The 21,833-nt window shown below is 33.5% G+C and overlaps 1 protein-coding gene across 1 annotated transcript in view; it reads right to left on the bottom strand.

Annotated features, from left to right (window-relative positions):
• Window positions 1-1,881: 1,881 nt before the first annotated feature.
• TFEC (transcription factor EC) overlaps window positions 1,882-21,833 on the bottom strand; it is a 46,346-nt gene continuing 26,394 nt past the window's right edge. The window contains exons 3-7 of the mRNA XM_063101035.1: window positions 15,404-15,518; window positions 13,386-13,442; window positions 9,405-9,480; window positions 3,149-3,296; window positions 1,882-2,259 (exon numbers count right to left, since the gene is read on the bottom strand). Of these exons, the coding sequence (XP_062957105.1) occupies window positions 1,882-2,259; window positions 3,149-3,296; window positions 9,405-9,480; window positions 13,386-13,442; window positions 15,404-15,518 (774 nt within the window). The remainder of the gene's footprint in view (window positions 2,260-3,148; window positions 3,297-9,404; window positions 9,481-13,385; window positions 13,443-15,403; window positions 15,519-21,833) is intronic.

Genomic DNA, 21,833 nt, shown 5'->3' with positions numbered 1-21,833 from the left:
CTATAAAGATACCTCCCCAATTTATTCTCACTTTTATCATTTGGTTGATATTATCCCCCTATGTACCCTCCCTTTTACCCTTTAACTTTATGCCTTGTGCAGCTAGTCCTCAGAGACATAATAGCATGCCTCTCCAGGAGAGAGAAGAGATTGTTCTCCAAAGTAGGGTCTCCAATTCCAACACTGACACCATCTTTATTATCAACTATTACAGTCCCTTACTATTTTGTTTCAAGAAAGTTGCTAGTGCTAGACACTGGGATTCTAGAGCTTTTAAAAAAGAAGTTAAATTCTACTCTTCCCATAGACTTTGTCATTCATTCCCATTTTCTCTGACATTCTGTATTCACAGTTTATGCTTAGACTTATTTCTATATGTCTTCTACACTTTGTTGTTGTTTCTCATGTAGCCTTGCTAACTCCCTGAGGAGCAAGACCATACCTTGCTAATCCATCCTACATTTTCACAGGACTCACTGCAGTTGTGAGTATCTTTATAAATATTCATTGATCAGATGACCATCCACGGAAGTCCAGCACAGAGCATCATGCTGGATAATTCAATTCACAAATCTAAAACAAGTTCAAGAGATAAAAATCTGGGTAAAAATGTTTGTAATACTCAAAAATGCTAAAAAAAAAAAAAAGAAAAAAAAGCAACCAAAGATCATAGAGCACTTTTTTATGAGGATAGAAATTTATCCTCCATTCAGAGCCAAATGCAATAAGAAATAGTTTCTGTGTTACTGATTATTTTATAGTTGGCAATCCAATTTTTAATATTTTGTCAATTTGAAGCAAGATTTTATCAACAAGTAATTAATCTACATCTAATGTTGAACATTATTATAAATTTTAAATACCTGACAAATTGTCCTAGTAGAAGGACTTTTTATATTTTATTTACTGAAATTCATTATCCAACATCTCTCATGGATGGAGAAAAGAAGATTTGGAATGTGACTTCTGATGTTGAATAGCTAATCAGAAGACTGAAGGAAAAAAAAAAAGAAAACATACTATCTGCATTGTATGCGTGTGTGTGTGTGTGTGTGTGTGTGTGTGTGTGTGTGTGTGTGTGTGTGTGTATGTTTGTGGTGTGAAGGGATAAAATTCTAGTCCATATATTTGAGAAAAATATTCAATGTGTTCCTTTCTCTGAACGGAGCATGAAGACATAAATATGCAAGAATGCTTTTAGAATTAGCATAATTGAACTTCTTAAAGGAAATAGATTATTTCTGTAACCAATGTTTTTATACATGTTATGTATTTTATTGTGGAAAATTCTCATGTTTATTGTAGATTCACTTTTAAATTACAACTGACAGGTAATCTATTTATAATTATTTCCCCTATAAGGCTTGAACTTTAGACAATATGTCCACGATATGATGGAGAAAGGCAATGACCACCAGATCTGTTGATCTCGATTTTTGAAAACTGATACCACAGGAGTTGAATAAGAGAAGATGGAAGTGAATGACTAAGATAAGATTTGTATATTTAATCGGCTTACTCTTTGCAGTCTGTTAGTTCCAACAGTACATCACCAAGTCACTGCTTTTAAAACACTAACAGAGAGCTAAGAGAGCTATTTCTTATGCTGTGCCTCTTTTCCAGGAAAACAAAATTTTGGTAGATTTGGACTCTGTAGGCAAGGAGTAAACATCACTCTTAGCCCTCAATAATTCTTCCATACCATGTTTTTTTTTTCCCTGTAAAATCTTCTGTTGCTTCTAATCAAGCAGTTTTTTTCATGAACAACATATTCCTTTCAGAAAAATTAAGCTAAAGCAATATGTGAAACACAGGTCATAATTGCATAGCACCAGCATAAAATTGATTCCTGGTTGATGAAGTGAGCCTCTTTACTTCTTATTATCCATCACCATCATCTGAGCTAAAGCTACTTCTTCTACTGCTCTCCTTGGAAACTGCAGGGGAAGTAGCAGACAGCAGAGGATCTGTTCCAAATGGAGATGTTGAGTCATCCAGTAGCACGTCATCCAATCTTTGTTCCTCTTTCAAAGCAGCACTGAATGATAAATCTGTGAAGTGTGACAAAGGATCAGAGAAAGCCACAGCTTGATTACAGAGCTTAGGACTTGGCCCCTGAGACACAGTCAGTTGTTGGCAATAGTCTACGGAATTCTGCTCAGGATGGGTCTGCTGTTTGGTGATGTGAGCACCTAAATCAACTGTGCCAAGTGAAGCCAAGGTTGGCAGACCATGAGCACGAGCCTGTATCTCTAGTTCCTGCAATTTCAAACAAGAATCATTAAGTAATGCTTTTGAAAATGAACTTAAGTCTAGAGAATAAAACTGAAATAGAACCAAAATATTAATAAGTATTCAAAATGAAGAGTAATACAGATTATAAATATTCTTTGTAATCAATAAATCCAGTGCTTTTCTAATGCCTGAAAAATAATCCTGAGAAAATTACTCAGATTAAAAAAAAAAATTCTCCTCTTATTGTTCTATAAAGGGATTCATGACATATGATGGTCCCATAGTGTCTCAGACTACAGTTATTGGGAGATAATGAAAAATCTTCCACTTATTCTTCCTGATTAATTTCTCACCATAATTCAGGACCATTTTATAGACTCCGAGTAAATGCTTTACCTGGCTATAAGCAAGCTTACATTAAAAATAAAACAAAACAACAACAACAAAAACCCTTAAGAGTTGAAAAACTCTACATTTTGATAGTTTATGTCACATGAACAGATGCGGAGTGACAATATAAACTGATAATATGCCTTGAGGCAATAAAATCCACAGCAACGTCACCAAAGAAATAAAAGGGGGAGAAGAGAATCTATTTTCCAATAATACCTACAGAAGCAAAAGTTCTTCTCCTTAGTATTAATTTTTGGCTGGAATAATATCGTGTTTCTTTATGAAATGAGTTCTGTTTTCTGCATTTTGTTATATATATGTGATATATATAATATAATCATTTTGATCCTGGATTTCTAGTCAAAACCTAATTGAAACAACCCAATTCGTGAACTTCTAAAAGGAGATAAAATTGCCCTTCAGAAGGAAAAATAATTGTTAATAAGAAAATAAATAAATGAGACCAACGAATAAACTGATGATCATTAAGTCACATGTAAGCTAACAGTCTTATAAAAACCTGAATCCGGAGTAGAAGCCGCCTGTTAGCCTGCTCTAATTTCTTCTGTCTGTGTTCTAATTCTCGGGCTCTCTGTTGTTCTTTTTGTAGCCACCTGATGTACTCCACTGATGCTTTCAGAATGGTTCCTTTGTTCCAGCGCATATCACTGAAGAACGGAGAGATAACCTTTTCACAATCGTGCATGTCAGCAGAATTCATAAGAACTTACAAAATCTTTTACATTAATATGAAATAATGATTTACATGACTATTATTCACTCTTAGATATTATTGCTTCTGAATAGAAATTTTAATAGAATAGTTAAGAAGCCCTTATATAGTAAAATTAATCCCAGAATGAAAATAAGTGTCAAAAGAAAGTAATAAAGTGACTTTTTGTGAGAGAGCTAAATGCAATATCATGATTCTACCATTACAGTTTTTATATTTTTAGCGAAAATTGCTTTTATTATTAACTCCAAGATTAAAATCTATGTGCAGTATTTCTGCATTAATGAACTAGGAAATGTACATTACTGAGGACTTAAGCCTAAATTTTTTAAGATCATTTCAAACGTACCAATCTTTTAACCTACTTTCTAATAAGGTTGCTTTTATGTTTCCGAGAAAAAATAAATAAATTAAGTCCCTCCTGACGGGTGATCCTGAGTGATTGTAAAACAAATCAGAGTTTGACAACATCACTTTACACAATAGAGCAAACCTTCCAAAACCATTTGGCTGATTTTTCTGCATAAACAACATCAATATTTTCAAAAAGCTGGATATGAATACCTATTTTTAAATAAGTTTAAGATAAGAAAATGCAATTAAACATTACTGGATAACCTTTTAGGCTATAGCACAAGAAAAAATAATTTTATTAAAACTTATTTATAGGGCAGGAGAAATTATAGATATGGAATTGTGGAACAAGCTACTGACTTTAATATCTGAAAACATGCATAAATGAATATAATACTGTATGAGGACTGACAATATGTGTGAAGAATGAGGTCAAACTAATTGCTAAACATTAATCAGAGTTGCTGGAAAACCTTAATGAATTTTCACTTTAGAGTCATGAGATGTTTTAAATACAACATAAAATAAGCATGAAAATATATTGCATATATATTTGCTTTACATGATCATGTGAAATATATCAAACTTAATATGCATTTATTAAGGGTCAGAAGTGGGAAAATAGCTTACGAAAGATCTGATTTGTATGTGCCTCATTGGAAGTTCATGTCAGGTGACAATGCCATTGCAGAAACAAATCAAAGGAAGATGCATTTTTCTACCAGTAGGTGAAAATACTTATAAAGGCCTGGATAAGCTGTTTTCTTAAATGCACCAAACCACTGTCAATGTCTGTCTCAAGTTTGAAAATGCTTTGTCAGTTCTCTAGGATATAGTGGCTGCTGCTCTCATTTGAGTGGAATTGAGGGGGAAGATGGTGGTGGGAAGGGTGGGGGAGGACAGGCTACCTTTGTTGTTAAACCAAGAAAGTATCTATAACAGGAAAGTGTAGTGGACTCTGAGCTAAAACTCTAAGCAGTAGTAGGGGCCTTACAAACCCTTAATTTTGTCGCATTTCTTCTTATTGGAAGAAAAACTTGAAGGACAGAGGAACGGATAAAAAGGATAGTCCTAGCACACTTTGAAGTTCAAACTGTTTACTTAGATTTAAAAAAAACCTTCAAAATTGTGGTAAAGAACACATAATGTGTCTTTCTTCAATTTGTACTTCATGCCATTTACACTAAATTTTTAAAAGTTTACTCTATTTTAAAGCCATTTTAATATGTGAGGTTTCTTTTTAAAACATTTTAAGTTTTTGATATTTATGAGAGGGATTTTGCCTCTCTCCTGAGACATTTTCAAGGAGTTAGGAGTATATGACAGTACCCTGTAAGCACTAATGCATCAGTAAAGGCATGGCTAAAGAATGAATCTTGATACTGGCCTTTCATTTTCTGCAAAACAATTTTCTCTGAAGAACTTAAACCTTTTAGTAGATTAAAAGCTTGAATGAATTTAGGGCCAGAGCAGATAAAACAAATGTGTAAATTGATAGTGCTAGGCAAAACTATGGAAAATATGTAATCTGTTGTCATTTTAGGAACGCACATTCACTTAAAAGTATTTTTTAAAATATTTTTTATAAAGAGAAGAAGACAGGTCTGATTTTTCTTGATTGGATCAACATTTTGTGACTCCTGATTTGGAAAGTTTTGTTAGGTCTCATATACTGCCTCAACTACCATTCTTACACAAAAGCAGGAGAAAGTCCTGATTGTAGAAGGGTAAAAAAAAAAAAAAAAACTGATAAGCTTAGTAAAATACTGAAATCTATTTTATAAATTTTTTAAAGTGGAAAAGCAAGAGTAATTTGATATCACCAATAGAATAATTTGTGCTCTGATGATATTTTTAAATTTCTACTAATGGGATTTTTGTAAACATGGCCCACAAAAACACATATGGACAGAAGTACCTCCAAGTGCACTAAAGTAGATGCTACCACATGTTGTAAAAGCTCTTCACTTTTCATGTTTGCTTGTTATTTTTGTTTGGTTTTGTTTTTTACCAACAGTCAAGAGTTTGTCATTGCCTGGTAGTTTATTTTTGCATGTAATTTTCTCAACCTATATTCCCAGTTACAGCTGTTCTATATATTATCTTCTCTTCTGACCTCACCAATTTTGACCTTCAAAGAAATAGAAATTTCTGAATATTTTGATGTAAAATGGCAACTTCATAGAATTCAAAGTGTCTTCAGGTATTAGCTTTGATTTCCTAAGCTAATCCCAAAGTTTATTCTAATTTTGAGCTGGAAAGGTCCTCCGAGGACAACCACTCCACAGTTCCTGCTATTTGCCCAAGAGCATGTGGTGTTTAGAAGATAAGCTCCAGGTTTTCTCACTCAATTCAGTGCTCTTTCTGCAAGCCTGTGGCTTTCCCACCTTTTCAAATGCATCTGTTTTAAGAAATATGTTTATATTGTGACTCAGTACACTCTTAGCATAAAACTACATAAAACTACAATCAAGATTCACAAGGGGATTGCGGTATAAACCGAGTCTAGTGCCCGCCTGCAGCCTGCTCTCCGGCAATTGCAAATAGATCTACCATACGACCCAGCCATCCCACTGTTGGGAATATACCCAGAGGAATGGAAATCATCAAGTCAAAGGTATACCTGTTCCCCAATGTTCATCGCAGCACTCTTTACAATAGCCAAGAGTTGGAACCAGCCCAAATGCCCATCATCAGATGAGTGGATACGGAAAATGTGGTACATCTACACAATGGAATACTACTCAGCTATAAAAACGAATGAAATACTGCCATTTGCAACAATATGGATGGACCTTGAGAGAATTATATTAAGTGAAACAAGTCAGGCACAGAAAGAGAAATACCACATGTTCTCACTTATTGGAGGGAGCTAAAAACTAATATATAAATTCACACACACACACACACACACACACACACACACAAACCGGGGGGGGGGAAGAAGATATAACAACCACAATTATTTGAAGTTGATACGACAAGCAAACAGAAAGGACATTGTTGGGGGGGAGGGGGGGAGGGTGAAGGGAGGGAGGTTTTGGTGATGGGGAGCAATAATCAGCTACAATGTATATCGACAAAATAAAATTAAAAATAAAAAAAAAAGATTCACAAGGCATTACTATCCTCTTTATTATGTAATATGTAACACTCATATTTTTGATTGTGTAGTCTGATGTATTTTCTTATTTAAAAAAAGAAACCCTATTTTTTATTATTTTAATGGTTTTAGTCACCTACTCAACAAATTATTCTGGAATTTATTATACTCAAACTGAAATCATGTTTGTTTGTTTTTTCAGATCCACTTTTTGTTAACTTTACCATTGCCATAACATGATAATGCCATTTCTTCATTCACTTTCTCACTTTCAAAGTAAACCTTGCCTTCTCTGTGTTATCGGCACACTCTTTCCCAAGTATCCTTGTTTTCTGTAACTTTTAGATTATTCATAGTAACATCTGAAAATCTGACAGATGAATCCAAGATAATTTCACGTAGTAAATGGCTCATGGACACAGACTCTCAGGTAAAATCTATTAGAAGAGGCTATGTTCTGGATTCAACCGTGGGACTCTCATTGCTGAACCTTAAGGAGAGACACTAGAGTAACAGATGCGGCCACAGCAAACCAAGGAATAAAACACATTCCTAGTATTGAGATGTTTGGAATGCCACACTTTCAGCAAAGTGTCTTCTCTGCCTCTGTTATGCGGACAGATCCATATGTATGGACATAGTTAACATCTAATTAATATGTTTTCAATTAGACCCCAAATAAATGTTATTTGCCTACACATAACTTACTAGAATTAAAATAAATAGCAATCCTCCTTTCTGAGATCCATAAGAAAGAGAAAAACGAAAGAATGCTTACAGTGAAGTTTTCCCAAGTATATGCTCTTTAAGATATGATTCTGTATTAAATTGATTTTCCATGTTCTAGACCAGGGGCAGACAAACTATAGCACAGAGCCTATTTTTGTCAATAAAGTTTCATTGGATGCATTTGTGCTCATTCATTTACACATTGTCTATGTCTGCTTTCGTGCTACAATGGCACAGTTAAATAATTTTGGCAGAGACCATATGGCCCACAAAACTTGAAATATTTCCTATCTGGTCCCTTACAGAAAAGTTTGCCATCCCCTGTTCTAGGTAATGAATTAGAACTAGAAAGGAGTCTTTAGATAACCAAAGCTCCTACAAAAACACAGAGTAATAATAATCTTTCATACGAATTTTGTGATTTGCAAAATATTCTCATTTACCTATTTGACTTTATTTTTATAAAAACCTAACCATATAGGGAAGATAAGTATTTTCTTCTGCTACCAAAGGGAGTCACATGCTTAGAGACTTTAAAAGATTTGAAGAGTCACACTCTTCATCCTGTTTTCTTTCTGCCACTCTACTCCAGAAGCCTTCATTATCTAGTATGCTCAAAAGGATAAATGCGCTACTGGCCAAATGTGTCCCCAGAAGTTCATGTATTGGAAACTTGACCTCCATTGTAACAGTGTTAAGAGGGTGGGAAATCCAATTATGGTATTTAAAAGGTGGAGCCTTTGAGAGGTGATCATATAGTGAGGATTGTGCCCTCATGAATGGATTAATCCATTTATGAAGTAACAAGTTATCATGGGCATATTTATGATGGCTTTATAAGGAGAGCAAGTGAGAAGGTTAGCTCTCTCTTGACCAGCCCGTTCTCGCATGTGACACCCTGCATTGCTGTAGAGAGTCACCACCCAGAAGTAGTCCCTCACCAGATGTGTCCCCTGGGCCATGGACTTCCCAGCCTCCAAAACTGTAAGAAATAAATTTTATTCCTTTTTAAGTTACCCTGTTCCATATATTCTGCTATAAGCAATAGAAAATAGTGTAGTACAAAATGTTACATTTCATTCTATAGCCAATTATTAAATTGTCCAAGTGAATTAATAAATTTGGATTTAGGGAAAGAGTGTTATCAAATCTCGCAAATATTACCTTATCAAGCATGATTGTTTCTGGATAATGGACAATTGCCAGTATTTGGAGAGGCCAGTTTTCAGTTTAAATGAAACATTTTCAAATCATTATTAATGCTACAGATTACATTTTTATGTTTTTGGAGAAACTCAACATTATAAATTGACACTTTGATTAACTATTTCTTGAGATTTATAACCTCAAATGAACTTTTTGACTGACTGTGTGTGTATGACACAAAAATCTGGTTGGCATCAATCAACAGGTTTTAACAATTCCGTATTTTACTTGTATGTCTCCAGAATTTGGGGACCTCTGAAAATCTGACACTTCTATTTTTATGTATGCACAAATCTTAAATGGGAAGATTTACTATAACCATAAATTGATTGTACCAATCAGCATCATAAATTGCATATTATATTATCACTAAATTTGCCAATATTGGTAACACACAGAAAGATCCACTAGGAACTGGAGAGAAGTAATTTTCTTATTTCTTATAGCTAAGAAGGACAACTCTTAATAAACTTGATTGCTTAATAACAATCAGCCTGGAATAGATATTTTAAAATGAAACCAGCAATAGCCTTATATTTGCCATAAGCTGCTTAGTTTCCTAGTTATTGGTTCCCTACTTCCTCCTTCCTCCCACCATTTTTGGGGGTAGTGAAACTATAACATTATTATAGAAATGATTATTGAACTCACGGATCATTAGACTTTGGAATAAGAGTGCCAAGCTCCTTGATTCGGTAATTAATATTATACCTTCTTCTTCTTTCAACTATTAAAAAAGAAGAAATGTTATTTATTATTCTTATTAAAGCACAATTCACTTTTGGTCAGCTATAAACTTTCTTAATAATCTTTCAAAAACAGTGGGCAAAAAAAATTCCATTTAGTCAAAAGATAGTACTTCTCAACAATAAAATAAAAATTAAAATATATCTTATCTTAGGGGCTGGCCCGTGGCGCACTCGGTAGAGTGCAGCGCTTGGGAGCGCAGTGGCGCTCCCGCCGCGGGTTCGGATCCTATATAGAAATGGCCGGTGCACTCACTGGCTGAGCGCGGTGCGGGCGACACCGAGCAAAGGGTTGCGATCCCCTTACCGGTCACAAAAAAAGACAAAAGTATATATATATATCTTATCTTAAAAGTAAAAGCCATAGTATAAGAATTGTGAATATATGATTTACAATGTTTAAAAAATATTTTTTTCCCAAAACAACATTTTTTATTCTTTGAAATGCTATAATATTTACTCATAATGAAATGTATGTATAATTCAAACATATATATGTTTACCCTGTTTGATTGTTATTTTGCACATATGCAATTTATCAGGCCAACAGGGTAGTAATCTTTTGAGGTCATGCACCATGCTATACCGTTTTCCATATACTCTCCTCAAAGCCTAACACAATGTTTAGCTCATAGTAGATGTATGTGCCCAACTAGACTAGGACCGTCTTGTGGGGAGGGATCATATCTTATTCATTTTTGTATCCACAGAAGGCTTGGCATACAGGACGCGCTAAATAAATGTATGTTGATTAGATTGTAAATTAATTTTTCTTATTTATTGGTTTTAATAATAAATAAATAAATAGTTTTTAAACTTTGGCATGTGTGAGACACCCCTGGAGAAATTGTTAAAATAGATTTATACCCCACACCTAGAGATTCTGATTTTAGTAGATCTGAAGCAGGGTGAGGCAAGAATTTGCATTTCTAACAAGTTCCCAGGTGATGCTGATGCTGTTTAGGTAGGGCTCATGCTTTGAGAACTACTGATATAGGTTCTTATTCTGAGACTGTTTTCTCTGGACTTTCATGTACTGATTGCTTATGGCAATCTTGTATACATAATAAATGTCCAAAATGTAAAAAAGTATATATATATAAATATATGTATGTATATATATATATGTATATGTATATATGTGTGTATATGTATATATATGTATACATATGTTGAGTTTCCTATATTGACTCTTCTCTAAGAGCAGTCTTCTATTCTATATTTCTAATATTAAGAATTATAACATAACTTATATACAATATTTTTTTCAATAGTTAATATGTTTAAAGTTTTCAAGGAAATTAAGGTGGATATGGCCATGAATTTTAAAAAAAAACATATTTCAAAAACATTGGAAAATACTTAAGCAGTACACACATGAGAATTAAGATCTGCTGCTAGAAACAAAGAAAGTCATTAAAGAATATCAATTGTCTTGGTGAACCTACTCCGCAAAGCAAAATGCTATGAATGGATTTGACCTTCAGGAAATAATACATTGAGCTCCCTCTAAAATTAAAATATAGTTGATTCTTGAGAGAGTTTATTTTCCCTCTTCACCAATTCTGTTTTCTCTGTTCATGTGGTTCAAAAAAAAGCTAAATGACACCACATAAAAACACTGAAAAGAAAATAAGCAAAGGTAAAGCTGATAGAAATACATACATATTTTACAGTGAAAATCTATTAGTAATTCTATGTTCACACACATTAACTCCTGTGTTATAAACCAGACTCAAACATGAGATGAAAAACAACTATGAAGAAAGTTGACACTTTTATCTCAAAATAGGAGACTGTTTTGCTCCTGTCTTGTTTCTTCAAAATTTAGTATTTAAATGCACCTTATGCAAAATATCAGAAGGTCCTTCTCTATTCTTCTTAGATAGTAGTCTGAATTTTTTAATGGCTAATTACAATGATAACTTTGTTTCCTTGATGTTGTTCATATCCAGTACCAGTTATTTGTAAAGGAGTTAAGTTCTAAAACATTGCTAAATTATTTCATGACATACGTGGTTTCACTCTTCAGAAAAGTTTTGAAATATTCCCTGAATCCTGTCCTCAGCTTCAGGCATGAGGGACCCCTACCCCAACCCATACTTAGAGGACTCCCTCTTAGCTTCTCTGACCAGACCTCTTCCCACTGAGCAAGGCAGCCACAGGGCCAAGCGAGCCCCTTTGTAAAACACACTCAGGGTAATGTGCAGGAGGAATTTTCTCCCTAATATACTGAACCCACTTCTAAAGCCTGTGCAGGCCACTTCCCTAGTTCCATTGTCCTGAGGGAGGACTATGACAGTAGTGTGCTTGGCTCACCCCTAGGCTTAAGATGTGGCAAAGGGCAGTTGCTTGCAGATACGCATACGAAGCTTGAATGTACAGGATGGGGTGTTCACACCCATGTTTGAGGCCACTTGCAACATAGAATGGAGTCAGAGATGGGCAGAGAAGTGGGTAGGCTGCTATCCGAGGGCTGGCATTGCTCTGCCCTGACATTCCCAGGCAGATCTCCAACGTGAGAATTCTAAAACCACTCCTGGCCTTCTAGTCTTTAGAAAGGATGAAATGTCCTTAATTGAGCACTTTCTAGCTTGATTCATAACTTTTACAAATTTAGACATCTGGTAAGTGGGACTTCCTTTGTACTTTTGCCATGATCCTTACAAGTTCTAAGGGTTATCCTAGATTGATTTTATTTAAAATCTGTGATATAAATTTTCTAATGTTGATTTCTCCCCAAAGCAAGATGACTTAGCAAGAGAATCCAGGTTAGAAAAAAACATTTTGATAATGGACACACCAGACACCTATCATAGTCTACATTAAACGGCCAGTTGTCTTAGCTGCAGAGATAGAGGAGAGAGGTTAGCAGCAAGGACAGTAATCATTAACAATTTTACAGAAAAAGAAGGCCATAGTTCCTCAATGTGCTAATTCCTTTGTCTCATAACCTGGACCAAAGTTATCTGCTCCACTAAGATCTATAGGAATTAGATCATTTCCCTACAGAATGTTATAACCACATGTCATCTCTTTCCTCACAGTCCCTCAGTCAGCAAATTCCTCACTCTGTGACACAAGCAGGTGCATTATGGACAAAGGCAGGTTTCCCAGGTATATGTAGAATAAATGTCAGCTAAAGACATGTAAGAAAATCACCAGTTAATTTTAGGGCTTTAAAATTTTTATTTATTTTTATTCTATTGTACTCTTTTCTCAGTTTCTGATTAGGATCTCAGAACAAAATGGCTTCCCACTCAATTAGTCAAGCTCATTTGAGACAGTTAAGCACTTAAGACATGACCAAGCATTCTAAGGCTCTAATCTACTTTTCTTGTCTGCATTTCTCCATCTCATGTGACCCATTATCAGAGTCCAATTGACCCTTAGGAAGGCATGAGGGCCTTTTTTTTCCCCAAGAGATAAAATCGGCACTACAACATAAGCAATGTCTCTCAGATAACATATCATTAGGAAGGGAAAAGCTGATTGGCACAGAAAAATGAGAGCCTGGAGTTATGTTTCTTTCTATTCAAATGATGTACATTTTCTAAAATTACTTTTATCTCTTAAAACCTTTGAGTCAATGAGTCACAAGTTCAAATGTAACCGAATGTACTCACCTTAGTCACACATAGCCTCCTTGATAGTAAATGATCAAGGAGAGAATTCAGGATGGTTCACATGGTGAAAACATAGCTTTCTAAGAGTTCACGTTGTTTAGATTTCCCAAAATAGCTCAAGTTATGAGTACAGTTATTTTTGGTCATCTGACCTCAAAATATTTATGGAGTGATAATGGAAGACCGTACACTTTAACCCCCATGTATTCCCTGTTCCATGAATTGATTTGGGGAAGAAAAAAAAAGGAAAATATACTCACTGAGATTGTGGTTGTCCTTTTTTTGTCTCTCTTTTGCCAAAGCTCTAGTGTCATTTTCTGATCAAAAGAAAAATAATTGAAACAGCACTGAGTTCTACCTTAAAACTCCTCCAGGCAGTTTAATTGGGAAATTCTAAGTGAAAATACATATTACCTGCTCCAAAATGATACAATAATATTTTTGATGCAAATATTGGGAAATTTGTAACAGAGTACTCTTTAGTAAAAGGCAATGGCGAAGCCTTTAGGCTCTGGTATAGTAAAACCTGGATTTGTATTCTAGCCCTTCATTTACTAGCCATGTGATCTATTACCAAACTTTTCTGTCTCAAGCTCCTCACCTGTGAAATTAATATAATACCTACTTGGTAATCGTTGTGATGACTAAAAGAGTTATAGTGCATAAAAATATTAAACTACTCAATCATTGTTATTATTATTTTCAGAATTTTGAGATTCCAAAGAAAATTAATTCAATCTAAAGTCTCCATAAATAACAATGATTTCTACATCCTCAAAATACATTTCTCAGATATTCATATCAAACAACTCCACAGTCTCTTTCACTAAATGACACTTCCCTCTTTGTGATATGTGTTTGTGTTTGTGGTTTTCAGCCTCCATGATGGCCCACAATGATTCTCACCTTGTGGTACTCACACACTTAGTAATTTCCCCCCACATTGAATAAGGCTGACCTGTGAAACCAACAGAATGTTGGAGAAATGACTACTGTGGTTTCCAAGACTAGATTATAGAAGACATTTTCAGCTTCCACTTTGGTGTCTCTTGGATCACCAGTTATCATGTCGTGAGGACACTCAAGGAACCCTATTGAGAAGTTCCACACAGTTAAGAACCAAGACCACTTGCCAACAAGCAGCACTAATTTGCAAGACATGTGAGTGAACAACCTTGGGAGTGCATCCTCCAGCCCCAGCCAAGTTTCAGAATGTCTGTATCATAAGAGACTCTGAGTCAGAATCAATTTACTAAACCACTCCTGGATTCCTGACCCTCGGAGATTGAATTATATAATAAATGTTCATTATTTGGCTGCTAACTTTGGAGGTAATTTGTTGTTATACAGAAACAGAGAAAACAGTAATTTTGAAATTATTATAGTTTTGAAAATAGGTAATAAAGTAATATATTTAAAAGTATTTGTTTAAAGCCATATTTATTAAATTTACTGTAAATAATATGAATGCATAGACAGTTTTGAGTTATCCATTACACTCCAAGAGTGGCTATATTGTATTTATTTAAAATGTTATTAAAGATCAGTGTTTGAGCTCCAAACTAAAACCTCATTAGAGAAATTTAAAATAAATTTTATTTTACTCTTATGGAGAAATTAACACTGGAATTATTACTAAGGACATCTTTACATTGATCCATTTCTGCCTCTAACGAGCTGTATAACTGGGAGAATAACTTTTCTGACCTTCCATTTCCTCATCCACATATTGGAAGAATTTGACTATGCACCTATACTTCCTTTGAGTTGTAACAATTTTAAAATAAACTATTGAAAATTGAGGGTTTTTTCCCAGCTGAAAAAGTTAAGTGTAAGTCTATCATGAAATCCATCAAACAATCTAGAAAAAAATAAGCTTTTGTTTTATATCAAATTTTGTACAAAAATAATAGACTAATTTTCTTAATTTAATATATCATTTGCAACAACATAAATAAATTGCATCTATTCAATATCAAAATGAGCCTATGTTAAGTGAAGTTGTCATATATATGTATACACACATACATATGTAAAGCATGTTTGTATATTTGCTCAATTCCTAAAATAATGAATCAATTCATTTAAATTGTAGGTTATATTAACTTACTGCTTGGTTATCACAGAAAAAAATGATGAATTTACTCTCTAAATGTCTCCCATTTTAACTAACTATTTTGATAATATTAAAAAATTCTATTTAGGATGATATTATATGTCACATATATTATGTAGCTGATAAAAATTTAAAAGGGTAAAACTATAAACACAACATTACCTGTAATTTCTCTTTTCATCGGTAGACTACTTGGACAGGAAGCACTTGTAAGCCCCATATTAATTGATGAAATTCCCTGCTCGCCACTATACACATCCAAAATACTTCCAGAAAACTTTAGAAGAAAAAGGAAAAAAAGATGAATTAAACCTTCTGTGCACATTGATATATTTAGATGTGCATTTTAAATTGTCCATTTAAAATTTGCCATCTTGTTAGTAATAATTTCTAATGCACAGTATTTTAATTTTAAACAAGAGATGAGTATGCACTTACTATTTTAAAATATATTATGGAATTCTTGAGTATAAATATGCTGAAAAAAAGCTATTTGTACCTAAGTAAAAAGAGAAATCAGTTCATGCATGAGGGAAAATTCTGATTAATATTTACAAAGTTAGGAAAGTTTGATCCAGCTTATAACCCAGTTATAAATGAGTACAATTAAAAATATCATTTTGGACAAAAAAAAAATACACATCTTAGCAAAGCTGGAAAGTTCATCATGTACCATGAATTAGGGATAATGGTTGAATATTTTGAGAGCCTCCCTCATACCATTTGTGCTACTAGCAACTCACAGTCAAAAGGTGTTTTACACCATTAATTAAGTGAGAAACTCTTTCCTTCCTGGAAGGCATACTTTTTCTCATTGTACACTTAATGTTCTAGATTATTATAAATATCCCAGCTAGTAACCAAAAGTAGTCTAAAACTACTTTTGCCTCTAGTGAATATAGGGTACATCCAATTATAGCAACACTTCAATTTCTGAACTGCTTCTTGGGAACAATTTTTCAGAAAAGTTAAGGTACTTAATACACAATTCAAAATTATACCAATTCATTATTTAAAGTGTGCTTATTGATTTCATTTCCCCAGAAAATAAAATTTAAATAATATTCAGATTTCAAGTTAATATTCATTATTCCAGAACAGACTACATTTACAATGTAGAATGTGAAATTTTAAAACATTTCCTTTCTAAGTATCTTTATTCCATTCTGTGCAGTAAACCAAGAGCTGAATAAGAAGCAACACTTTTCTTTCCTCAAGGACTAGGAATAATATATATAATCAAAGATATAACAAGATTATTATGGAGACTCTAACTCCACATTTTGCAAAATTCAGTTCAACCTGAGAGAACTTTTTGATGCTTATAAAATCAGAATGAAAATAAATATGATGAAAGAACATAGTAAGACCAAAATTAGTTTCTGAGATAATCATTCATTATACTATATGTAATAAGTGTATATTTCTGAGGGAAAAAAAACTTTGGAAATATAGTTGAAGTCATTTAACATATAAGTTTATGTGTATATCAATAATGACATTTGAAACTGCATATGGTATTCTGATATATATTTTCATATAGTTTTTTATTATCTTTATTAGGACTCCTCACCTTTATATTATATAAACTCATTTGCTTTAAAATGTATTTTTACTTTATGGATATTGGAAGAGAGCTACTTAAGTCAGGTATTTATTCCTTCCCAATGTCATAATCTGCAAAATAGGGGCAAAGTTGAGCAAATTGGAAGGATAACACGTGTTAGTATCAGATAAATACAATTAGGATGAAATTTTAAAATAAGATATTTCTCTAAGATGTGAGTCACTTAGTCATATAGTTGCAAGTACAAATTTTTTAAGATCATTTTTGAAAAGCCTGTTGGTTATGAGCTGAGGAATCACCAACCTGAATTGCACATTTCCACTGTGCCTTCAGAAACATAATGGACACACTGAATAAAAAGACAAGGAATGAGGAGGAAGGAACTAGAGAAAGTGCACTTCTCTGAAGAGCTTGAATTCAGATGGATTTCAATGCAGAAGTGGCAAATTAAAGAAATGTTAAAGAAGGAAAGGAGCCATATTACATATACACTGCAATAATACAGTGAGAGGTTTCTAACTATAGCACTTCTTTAGGTTCCATATTACTTGGTCAGACAGTACCCAATGCATTATTCCTTAGAAATGGGACTGGAATTCTGATAATTAATCTAATCCTGCTTAGCTATAGCTATATTACATCTTCTCCCGACCTTGGTTATTGTCTAATTTATGCCCTAAAGCACAGTGATTAATATCCTATTTAATTTTATACTGTAGGTACTACTCTATTTCATGTAAATGGCTAATCACTTTTTGAATATCATTAGACAATTGGGTTTCAGTTTCAAAGTATGTAATACACTTCATGTAATCTAAAGTGATTTTACTCCATTAAAAGTTGTAAGAGTACTATGTTAGTGAAAATTTAAAGATTACATACACATCGTAAAGAGCTTACAAAGCATACTTATACCTGCCTTTATCACAGGCATGTTACTCAAGTAATAAAGTCTATGTCCTTATTTTGTAGATCAGTAGGCAATAGTAATTATTTTCTAAAAAATAATTCTTCTAGCTAAAAAAAGATTGCTTTCTCAGTAAGATTATGAAAATAGGTAAACATTATTAACAACAAACTCACAAATTTTAAAGACATAAAATTTTAAAAATTATCATATAATCTATTCAGCAAGGTAGAGCATATTTCTCTGTAAGACAATACTTCTTTGGGGGAGGAAAAAAGTGAACTCCTGATATGAGAAGTTGCTTTGAGGTGAGCAGTAACTAATAGTGGTTTACTGGCATCTGAGGCTCTCTGTTCTAGATTTTATTCATGGCCTCACTACTGAGGTCATAGGGACTGAAATGGACTGGCTTGACCTTTTCACATAGACACATCCACAGTAGCCAATATTTCCTGGAGAAAATGAGCTCACAGGTCAAAATATAAAAACATTTTAGGAAAATGACTATTTCAAGAGCAAAGCAATAAGTGGCAGAAATAACATCAAGGGCAAAAAAGAAAAAAAAGGCAGATAAAACCAAATTTTTTAAAATTAGCCTAAAAGAAATAAGGAAAGGTATTTGTAATCATTCATAACATAAGATAATAGCAAATAAACATAACAATGACCAAAGTGACCAAGCAAAAATACAAGGTACAAAAAATATATAATATTGAGGGGAGAAACTATAGAACGGGAAAATAGCATAAAGGACACATTGAGAAAAGAATAAAGGAATTAGTAAAATATAAAACCAGACTAAGTAATCTCCAAGGAAGTTAAAGAAAAGGACCAAGAAATAGAACATATGAAAGAAAACCTAAAAAATATGGAGGACAGAACTATTAGAACTAAAATACAGATAATAAGAGTCTCAGAAGGAGAGAAAAATAAAACCAGAAGGAAAGAAATACTTAAAGAAATAAAGATTTTTGAAGAATTTTGAAGAATTAACACTAAAAAAAAGATTACAGTATTTTATTCCTTCCTATGTTATTGTTATTTTATTTTGATTTAAAAATTAAAATATCTCTAGAATGCCAGAGAAGAAAAATAGAAAAAACTTACACCCATACATATTATACTGATATTTAAGCATATACAATGACAAACAGGAAAATCTAAAAGCCTAAAGAGAGAGAGAAAAGATTATGTGCAAAGGAACAAGAATCAAATTAATATATGATTTTTCACTAGGAAAATTAAATGGAAAAAAAAAGTAAATCTGTATTTTTAAAAAATTGAAAGAAAAGAACTTAAAACATAAAATTTTATATCAAGCCCAATATGAGACCATGAAAATTTTTTTTAGATGTACGATGCTTTAAAAGGTTTAGCTCCTCAAAGATTAACATCGAAAAAAGTTTTGATTGAAGTACCTAAATAAGAATGTGGTTTAAAGAATGTGGTTTAGAAAACATAAAATAAAATTGATCAAATATCTTGGTAAAATGATTGTGAAGTTAAAAAGTGGGTGTGGAACTAAGATCAAAGATAAAGTGAAATATATAACTACGTAAGTCAGTATTAGAGTCTAGATAATATCAGCACAATTGGGTTGGGGTAGCAAAGAAACCAATGAATGTAAAAGTGGTAAGAAATTATTAAAGAGAAATATATTTCAAATGGGATACAAATAATAAATTAAGATGAGAGAAGCAAGTGAAAATACATCAATAATAATTATCAATGTAAATAGGTCAAAGTCCCCAGCTAAAGAGTTGACAGTAAGCTGACAATACCTAGATATGCGTAGCTTACAAGAGACACACTGCATAGTGAAAGGACACATAAAGTTTGAAATGTAAAGAATGGGAAAATGATCCATCCCACAAATGATAACCATAGGAAAACAAACCTAGCTAAGTTAATATCAGATAAAATAAACTTTAAAATTAGAAAAATTATTAGGAATAGAGAGGGTTGCTATATAATAAAAGTTCAACTTTCCCAAAAGGCATAACAATTGTAAGCATGCATGCACCTAATGAAATAATCTCCAAATATCTGAAACAAAATGTTTAGAACTACAAGGATAAATGAACAAATTCACCATCATACTAGAAGATTTCACTGCATTTCTTCTCATTTTCAAGAAGTCAGCAGACAAAACTAATCAGTAATGTTATAGATTTGAACAATAAAAGTAAAAGTTTGGTCTAATAAATATCTATGTGATTTTATATGCAAAAATAGAAAATACAGTTTTCTCGAGTACATATGGAACATAAACGAAAATTGATTATGTACTCAACCAAAAGAAACTCAACACATTTCAGAGTTCCTGATTACCAAAATATTTGAAAATTTTAAAATATTGTTAAGTAACTCAAGGGTAAAGATGAAATCATACTGGAATTTAAAAGTAAATGAAAGGTAAAGGAAACACACATAAATACTCGTCTGAGGTATGGCAAAACAATACTTTAAAATAAATTTATAGACAATAATATGAGAAAATTAGATTTTTTTAAAATTAAACTAAACATTATTCTCAATAACTTGGGGGGTGGTGCATAACCAAGGAAAGGAAAACAAATAATAAGAGCTAAATCAGGGAAGAACAAAACAACAATGCAGGGATAGATTCACAAGGCAAAAGTTGCTTGTTTTTTGAAGAAAAACCTAATGATTGACATGCTTCTGGCAATCCTGATTAAAAAGAAGGAAGGTGAAATAAACAAAAAAGGAGAATACAACTACAGACAAATAGAAATTTAAAAGATAGTAAAACTTTCCCCCAGGATCAGGAGCAATATAAAGATGCCTGCTTTCACCACTTTTATTCAATATAGTAGTAAAAGTTCTAGCCAGAGCCACTAGGCAAGAAAAAGAAACAAAGTCATCCAAATTGGAAAGGAGTAAGAAATTATCTTTGTTTGCATATGACATGATCTTATATTTAGAAAACTCTAAGATCCCACACACACACAAAAATACTGTCTGAGCTAATATATGAATTTAGCCAAATTGTAGGACATAATATCAACATGCCAAAATCAGGTGCATTTCTTTTTCTTTTTTTTTTTCTGAGAAAAAGAACTTTATTACTCTCAACACAGCAGGTAGCATGAGCATCTGCACTTTTGCATCAGTTCCCTTTGCCCCCCACTTCCATGGGGGTGATGCGAATGGGCCCACAGGAAGACATTACTTCAGCCCTTGAGGCTGCCTGTTGCAAACACAAGCTTGAGAAATGGCCAGGGTAAAGAGCAGCCAGGGCCGTGCATTGTTGGCTTACACTGTAAGACATGTAGGAGGATACGATGAACTCGTTCCTAATATTATTAACTTCTTCGAATGATGTTAAATACAAAGACCTCGTATAGAAAATAGATGAAAATGAAAGTGGACAGGCTGAGACCAACTGCAGCCAGTTGACTGAGGACTCGAAGCTGCCCATTTGCCCACCTCTCTTATTCCTGGGCCTGACTCTGATGCAACTCCATGAAATTCCTGTAAAGATGAACTACTTATCATACCTCCTAATTTTTTTTCTTTTTTTTTATTGTTTATGAATATTGATGACATACAGAGCTGATTGACACCCCTCATGCCCAAGATGTGAAGGCCAGATTCATAGTGGCAGCATGCCCATTAGAACAAATTGCATTTGTATGCTGTGTCCCCCACCCAATTATCCCCAACCTCCCTCCCCTTCCACCTTTTCCCCACTCCACTTTGTATCTCTAGGTATTTTCTCTCCCTCTGCAAGTCCAACGTACCACTGTGCTCTCTTTCCTTCCTTCTTTCTCTCTTAGCACCCACTTATGAGTGAAAACATGCAGTATTTATCACTCTATGCTTTGTTTATTTCACTCAGCATAAGCTTCTCCAGCTTCATCCATGTTGTTGCAAATGGGAGAATTTCATTCTTTTTTATGGCAGAGTAGTATTCCATGGTGTATATATACCACAGTTTCCTTATCCATTCATCCATCTGTGGACATTTAGGTTGGTTCCATGTCTTGGCTATTGTAAACAGAGCTGTGATGAACATGGGAGTGCAGGTATCCCTTCGACATGATGATTTCCATTCCTCTGAGTATATACCCAGAAGCAGGATTGCTGGATTGTAT

This window comes from Cynocephalus volans, chromosome 6 (assembly GCF_027409185.1).
Source record: "Cynocephalus volans isolate mCynVol1 chromosome 6, mCynVol1.pri, whole genome shotgun sequence".
NCBI classification, from domain to species: domain Eukaryota; kingdom Metazoa; phylum Chordata; class Mammalia; order Dermoptera; family Cynocephalidae; genus Cynocephalus; species Cynocephalus volans.
Note: the sequence above shows the minus strand (reverse complement) of the source record. Positions and strands in the feature narration are given on the sequence as shown.